A 7,990-nucleotide genomic window follows, 5' to 3' on the forward strand; every position below is an offset into this window, starting at 1 on the left:
TTGCCTGCAGAAACGGTATAACAGTCGGAATGGTCAGAACATCGTAGCGAATTTATATCTTAAGAATGAATGACTTCCAGATGGACCACGTGGATCTCAACCCAATATGGTACTAATAATTTACATTACTAACAATCCAAAGAGTAAGTCCACAGTATAAATTCTCCTTTGTATATATAAAAAAAATAAAAATAGAATTATCAAACGCAAGCATAATGAGAAAAATGCAATACCATTTGACAAACTTCACACATTGAAATTTGTTGTTTAATAATGTCAATTTCGAGAAATAATCACAAATTAGCAGATAAATGTATAACAGACACACGAATAATTGATAAATATGAATATGAAGGTATGTGATATGTATTTACGTTATGCATGGCGCTAATTCAAGAATCAAATTAGACATATATGTCCATATAGCTAATGTTATTTTCTTTTTAGATGAAATGTTAAGTTGCAATCCTACAGAAAGCTGTACTTATGCTGGTATGATATTTTGCTAACTAACATTTTTAGGCATTTTTATAACTGTTTAGTACCTACTCAGATATTATATAATAATAATGTGTAACGTGTTTATTTTTATTTTTTATCTAAGACCATAAAGCATTTTACAAGTGAAATATTGATAAATATTATGTAGAAATATTTTTTTACAAATCTATGTATTTGTAAAGTTAGTTATTTGACTGACTTGATGCTGTTGTAGTTGAGAACACCACCGTAGTTTCAATATTCCAAAATTTATATACTATAAAAACACATTCATGTCGTTATATATGATTATGAAACTAGGTGACACTGAGTAAATTGTCATTGAATATAAGAAAAATAGAAATATGTACGAAAATGCGCAACCAAAAATGCTTTGATCTTATGCCACCTGTGATGTAGGAACAGATATGTAAGCGAAACGGAAACAGATCAACCAACTCATAATAATTATATTTCACAGTGACTGTATCGAAGAAACCATCCACCTCAGGCGAGGATGAAGTTACCCTATGTGCTGGACAAAAGTCATTTATCAGCATTCATTCCACTGACCAACTGTGTCAAGTGTCAGATGTAGAGAATCCATCGCTCCTCGAAGTGTGTAATGTGGAAGTACTTAGTTTGACCGATGTGTTTCTATCCACTTCAGAAGAAAGTCTCTCTAGTGAAGATTCTCCAATACCGCGAAGAAACAAAGCTCCCCAAAAGTCGCAAATGGAAAATTCTAGTAAACTACCTTATGTACCAACTAATAGTAAATCTTCAACAGTCTCAGGGAGACAGAAGGAGCCCGTTGAAGGTCAAAACTATGTATATTCAGATTTCGATATTCCAAAAAGTACGTTATACGTTGTTGGTAGTAACCCCGGAGAACCGAAGATGTCCTATCAAGATCCACCTAAAAAAATATCTAAAACAGTAATGTGTCAATTACATTATTATTCACTATCATTTAACACTATGTTCTCACTTATTATATTTATATTAATAATGGCAAAGTGTACGATATCGTTAATAAACGTCACCCAGATATCATAAAATATTGATTATGTTTACATATTGTTGTAATTTTTTCTCTGTGAAGAACAGAGATAATAAACAGAATGGTAGAAAAATTATTCTCGTTCTAATGACTAAAATAGCCGATTGTATCTATAAGTAATTTACTATTTATATTAAAACTTAGTCTTACTTTAAACTAACTTTTAAAGACGTCTTTGATTACAAACAGATGGAAATCAACAATTATGTCGTTGGCACGATTCTCAGAATCTATTATGTTATTTACTAATTACTATGAAATGTAGGTATTGTAAATATTTCCATTTTATTAGATGAAGAAATTTTTACGAAATATTGACAAACACAGAAATGGCCAGAATAGCAAAGTTAACGAAAAAGCGATCATCAAACTAACGACCATGCGAGGGATTCTGAAAGACGGCCGCTGTGATCCAGAATGCACCGGAGACTCTACTATCCAGGGATCCAAGGAACTTGCTGCTCGTCAGTTCACTTATCTGCAATAATACTCCTTCAATATTGTAATGGTAGTGAACGTGAAGCATTACTTGATATGCGTACATTTCACAAGGAATATTTGAATTTAACGTGAAAAAAAAATACAAGATGGCAGAATGTATGTATGTGTGTGTGTAATTTATTTACATACACACACACACATACATTCTGCCATCTTATATTTTTTTTTCATTATATTAATTTTAAATCCCTATTTCTTTCACCATTTTAGTCAAATATAAATTGTCAGTATTTTGGTGTCGGCCAAATTTGGACACACAACCTCTTGGTTGTAAGTAGGGGTAGTAAACCACTAGGTCTCTACTGAAATGGGTGAGACAAAGGTAGACATCCACGCATTTTTACATAATATACTTCTAGCCGTAGATCGTAACGGTCTATAGGCTTCTTTATAGTCCTTCTTTCTTAAGCATATTAGGCTATAAAAAATGATATTTTAAAATCTGATTTGTAGTATCAAAGTTTGACAAACCCTTCAGCTTTATGTATTAGTATACATATAATACTCTAATATTGCAGCAGAAGATTTAACGCTAACATATCCGATGAACTTCAGTCCTCAAACCAACTATACAAAACAGAGTCCAGACAAGAATGTAACATTCAACACACAAGTAATGATCATTCACTTCACCGGAAACCTCTGCGTTGGACAAAGTGTCGAAACACTCAGCAAGGAAAAAGATCAACAAGCACGAAACTCGGAGTTAAGGAAGATTTTTCTCAGCAAATACAATGAATTTTGGCATACCCAAAAGAAATCATAAATATATATTGTAATTTCAGATGTTGTCTTTAATGCTAGCTGTGATAGTTTTATATGATTTTTCTGACAGACCTCAAATAACAAATGTTGTGTATATCTAACTTGTGCTATGTTTAAGTAACGTTGACGTAACGTAATAACGTTGTTTAAATACGGAAATTTCGGTTCGTCCTCCGTCTTATTTATGAATGTAAATTGATGAAATGGTACATAATATTTGAGGACCTTAATTTATTTATATATTGTTAATTTATATATACTAATATAAAGTAAACGTTGTTCTCTAACCAAGGGTTTTAATAAAATCATGTATCCAATGAAACTAATATTTAATATCACAGCAATGATTACGGGTAGTCTTATGAGGGTTTAGACGATATTTTCCATAGTACTAATTCTTTTACACGATCATATGTAAAATATTTTGGGAAATCAAGAGACATTTCTTGGACTGTCCAATTGTAAACAACATCGTCCATTTTGTCTTTATTTAGTAATGTAAGGAATGTTTCATAGCACGGTGCAACCGAATCCAGATGCTCTATCGTAAATACATAGCGTTTCTCCAGCGCTATATAGATTGTTTTAGGTGGATTTGTATTCATTATCTTGTCTATTGTTCTAACGAAAGCTGCTGTTACGTCGTCATCGTAGATAACTGAAACCAATGTAACAGTATTATTTTATGATAATAATAACCCCAGTGACACACAGAGCCATCAAGTCCCAAGCTAAGCAGATCTGATAATTTATATCACTAGACAACTGATATTAATTATTTATTACTTAAATACTGTTTCTAAAATACATACATAATGTAATAGGAAACACCCAGAGCAATAAAAACAATTATACACATCAATACAAATGTTTGTACTGTGCAAGGATCATAGGAACATAGGTTTGTACCGTGATCATAGGAAATAAAGTGGTGTTATAGGGATGATCAAATATGAACAAATATGTATATACACATATATTGTTTGACAATTCTCATCAAACTAAGTAAATTTTGTGTTATGAGAGCTAGTGAATATCATTTCAGAAATGATGTTCACTTGAGAAGTTTGTTACAATAGTTAGGAATACTATTGTGTTATATTCGAATTTATATATATTTAAACTTATATAGAAATCATAATAAATATATACCATCTGCAGCGATGACAATATCGACGTCTCTTATTTCATCCGTTAACTCCTGGCTCCAATTAATATCCATAAAATCCAATGGCATCACTTTAAATTGCGACTTTATTAGCTTGTCATTGTATTTTGCGTTTAATTTTATAAGTTCTAAGATGCCTCCAACATTAATATCTGAAAAAGTCGGAAAATAATAATAACTGTACAAAACAAAAGATATGAAAATATTCTATTTTTGGAATTAACAGACCTTTAGGCATTTCTCTTCGGTGAAGCTATAAAGGCCAGCCACGGCTTTATCCTTACAATAGTTCGAAAAACATTGCAAGAAGGAAAGAAATGCGACTTACAAAATTTGTAGAGGCTGTCTACTATAGAACATTTTGTAGATCTCTGTCCTATGCTGACCATGACTACTTTGTTTGGTTCCGAATTTACCAACTAGTATTAATAATAATTTATATAAGGTACGCTATATAAAATAACATCACTATAATTACAAACTAGAATTACAATCAATAGTAGGTGTTTTAAATTTTATCTGAAAATAAAGTAAAATGTTCTCTGCACTCCAAAATAATAATGTTATCCCAAGTATCGTGACTACGATTTAAAGAAATACAATTCTTGGTTGAAAATGGTAAAAAAATATAATACCTAATATATGTATTAACAAAATCTAAATCTAAAAACTGTTTAAATAATGAAATAAATTTCCACAGGGTAAATATATTTTTTTAAACATTTTAAGATCAATCCAATGTCCATTCTACTTTTTTTTCGTGTTAAAATAATGTCATCCAATACACGTCAATACTTTAATAAATATATTGCTAGATCGGTCAATCAATTTACCTGTACATACAACTTTTTTGGCATACAATGCAGCGGCAAAACTAGTGAGGCCAGTGCCAGCACCAAGCTCCAGCACTGTCTTGTTTATTAGCTCTCCCTTTATACCCAGGTGGGTAATCAAATCGGCCAGCAAAAATGCCCCCCTCCACACCTGCAGTCCCACCAATGCTAATTTTGTTTTAGAACTGTGTTCTGAAATATATTTTTATTTACATAACTATAATGTTAATTCTTTATCTCTTGTATGTCTGCCTGACAACATATCTTTTCCCTGAGAATTTTCAGAATGTTTTCTTAGTACATTCTTAATTTATACAATCTAAACATAAGGCATCAAATTTTAGTAGTTTAGTAGTAGCCTTAGCAGTTTTAGCTGTGATATGATTTTCTCAATTTTTAATGAGCAGATTTGATAATACAGTTATTTTGAAAGTATCTTAGGTTACATGGAGAAGTGTACAGGCATCAAATCCTCCATTATAGACAATGTAAATGCTTTCACATTAAGATTATGCAAAATTAATGACGTCAGATCAATAATGTAATATTACTAAGTATTAGTATATAGTAACTCTGTGATATATTTCATTTTATATGTAACTACTATAAAAATTTTGATAAGATTTTGGTAAATAAACAAGCAAAAAGTACAATTTTTTTGTTCTAAATTTTTATATAGAATAATAAAAGGAATTACCTATTTTAATAACTTCTTTTTTTGGCCTCACTACATCCAAATCATTGTCTTTATCGAATTTAGCAGCAGTTGTTTGTTTGGCCAATACAAATGGAAACTCTGATATTACATCTGAAATAATGTAAGTACAAATGTAAAATATTGTTACATTATGGAACTTAGATAAATAGTATAGTTAGGGTTATGCATAAGCTAAAGTCAATTATATTTTGCTAGTTGTTACCAATGGACTTTATCTGTATTTTTAAGTATAAAGAAGCCTTGTCTTGTGACACAACCTATCTCATATTAAATTCAGTTGTTCAGCTATGAAAATGTAACAGACAGACACAACTTTGAATTTATAATATGGATGTGGTGTAAGTGTTAATTCACTAAAGTGTGTATACACTACTATTCTAATAATTATTATAAAACTTACTGCCTTCATTAGTTGGTGATATCTTTGTGTGATAATCATACTCATTATAAATCTCAGATGTAACAGTGAGTTCTGGCATCTGTAATAATAACATTTGTTACATAAGATTATTCATAGCCAGAGATGCCAACCATATGATAAACCTTGTACAAACATACAGTATATATAACATCTAATAGTGAATATGTACATCTTGTACATATTGACTATTAGATTTATGGCCTTCAGTATGGTAATGTTTACATTACATCTCTGGATATGCCAACTATATAATAGGATACTCATACAAATATGAAATTATTGGCGTTTGATATAAGAATGTGAAAATGTTCTAATACTGAAGGCCAAAACTGACTAATGAATGAAATTTTATCAGAATTTTTATTTCTTGTTTAATAGTGTTTTACTTAATGTGTCAACCCTGTTATATACTGCTTAAAAACAATGTAACTATAATTGATGTCCTTATGCCTATGCCATTAGAAGACTGATCATATTTCTCCTTGTATAGCTTTTTGTGTCTTTGTACATACTGTGAATTAAAAAAGACAATAACAGGTTGCGTCTAGCTCTTATATTTATGCCACCAGACAAACATAATAAAGCACTTTTCCATTTTTTAAATGATTTTTTTCCAGTATTGGTACTCAATGTTCTGTTACAATTAAGAAAAAGAGTCTGTGACCTTCCTCTGATTAGACTTATCAATATAACTGTTAAAGTTATGAAAAATTATTTTATGGTCAATTTAAATAAAAATAATAGATATTTAATAAATGAAATTGTTATTTATTATAAACTGTACATACCTTTTAATTATAAACTTAGCAACTACTAATAAGACTGATAAAATTTGCAATGGTGTTAACAGTACATAGGATAAATTGCAAATGGGAAAGACCTCGTCTATAAAAATTGGATACATTCCAATTTTAATATTTTAAAATAAATCTCAATAGTTCATAGTGTGCCAGTATTCATAATTTAGTTGTGACTAATACTGGAACATGTCTAGAAATATTTTAAGATTACTAAATATTTTTATTAGTGAAGTTTATGATATAATTTTATAGTTCTAATCAGAGAATGTAAAAAAAAGGTGAGAGCACGTCATACATTTTTTGTTACTTAAACTATATTTTTAAGTTGGCTCAAACGTTCGTAATATTTATTATAGAATATGGTTTTTCACCTGTTGCATTATTTAATGACCATTGGTGTCTTTAATGATATGTATTGAGCATTCTTCAAAGAGCTAAGGTTGAATCTAAAATATACACCCATAAACACTACATTTTATACCATTAGTTATATTTTATTTCTTGTAGCGTATATTTTTAAACATTCGCGAAATGTTACATATTTAGTAATAATATGTAACTATTAAAATATAATAGTAATTATTATATATTCTCACATAAACATTTAAATAACTTTTTGTTTAACTTCTGATTAATTTCAAAATGTCAAATTATGATTATTATGTGCCAGAAGCGCCAAAATTGACCTTTGACAGATAGTGGTTACATACAATGTCAAAGTCAAAATCAGCTGTTACTGAGACTGAATACTGTTATTCTCCGTAACTAGAAGATGAAGATAACTGCCTTCATTCTATACTCTAATAATTTGTTTTAAATTTAAATCTTAATTATTGTGAATGAATAATATAATTCCACTGAACAAGAAAGGTTAAATAAAAGCACCCCTAATAAAAAACTAATGAGGCATTGACAGTCATTACAAAGTAGTTATTTTTTCAGTGGACTGAATTACAACAAATTATTTTAGACACCCACATATAATAAAGGTATTTAGTATATGTACTGCCGAAGCAAGTACAATAAAGGTATTTAACTTATAGGTAACAGTTTAGGAAAAAACTAAATACGTAAAATTGGTGTAAATAAATAAATATTATTATTATTAATAACAAAATTTGAATGGAAATCTATTTTAAATATTACTTTTGATTTTAATTATCCTATTTTTTTACCTAACTTATTTTAAATGTAATATATGCAATAACGCATTGTTGATAATAATTTACCTAAATGAATAG

General features: G+C 29.5%; 2 protein-coding genes across 2 annotated transcripts; one reads left to right on the top strand and one right to left on the bottom strand.

Annotated features, from left to right (window-relative positions):
- The first annotated feature begins 239 nt into the window (after positions 1-239).
- Positions 240-3,031, top strand: LOC131848237 (uncharacterized). Its single transcript, XM_059198029.1, has 5 exons — positions 240-355; positions 448-492; positions 962-1,419; positions 1,836-2,007; positions 2,563-3,031. Exons 1-5 carry the CDS (start codon positions 274-276, stop codon positions 2,808-2,810), a joined length of 1,005 nt encoding a protein of 334 aa, XP_059054012.1. The 5' UTR covers positions 240-273; the 3' UTR covers positions 2,811-3,031.
- A 117-nt stretch (positions 3,032-3,148) lies between these two features.
- LOC131848233 (methyltransferase-like protein 22) lies at positions 3,149-7,364 on the bottom strand. The gene is made up of 6 exons (XM_059198026.1): positions 7,121-7,364; positions 5,929-6,007; positions 5,508-5,618; positions 4,811-5,002; positions 3,962-4,129; positions 3,149-3,467 (listed from the first exon to the last, which is right to left on the bottom strand). The coding sequence occupies exons 1-6, from the start codon at positions 7,127-7,129 to the stop codon at positions 3,169-3,171; spliced, it is 858 nt and encodes a 285-aa protein (XP_059054009.1). The 5' UTR covers positions 7,130-7,364; the 3' UTR covers positions 3,149-3,168.
- Between the last annotated feature and the right edge of the window lie 626 nt (positions 7,365-7,990).

This window comes from Achroia grisella, unplaced genomic scaffold (genome assembly GCF_030625045.1).
Source record: "Achroia grisella isolate CSIRO2021 unplaced genomic scaffold, CSIRO_AGI_Agris_v1 utg546, whole genome shotgun sequence".
In the NCBI taxonomy this organism is placed as follows: domain Eukaryota; kingdom Metazoa; phylum Arthropoda; class Insecta; order Lepidoptera; family Pyralidae; genus Achroia; species Achroia grisella.

Bases quoted from the DNA above. Each gene is read 5' to 3' on its own strand.
- LOC131848237 (XM_059198029.1), top strand. From the start codon at position 274: ATGTCAATTTCGAGAAATAATCACAAATTAGCAGATAAATGTATAACA. The intron at 356-447 runs GTATGTGATATG...TTTTCTTTTTAG, and splicing joins TGATAAATATGAATATGAAG to ATGAAATGTTAAGTTGCAAT. The intron at 2,008-2,562 runs GTCAGTTCACTT...CTAATATTGCAG, and splicing joins ATCCAAGGAACTTGCTGCTC to CAGAAGATTTAACGCTAACA.
- LOC131848233 (XM_059198026.1), bottom strand. The intron at 5,003-5,507 runs GTAATTCCTTTT...AATATATTTCAG, and splicing joins AAAAGAAGTTATTAAAATAG to AACACAGTTCTAAAACAAAA. The intron at 3,468-3,961 runs GTATATATTTAT...CATTGGTTTCAG, and splicing joins TATTGTCATCGCTGCAGATG to TTATCTACGATGACGACGTA.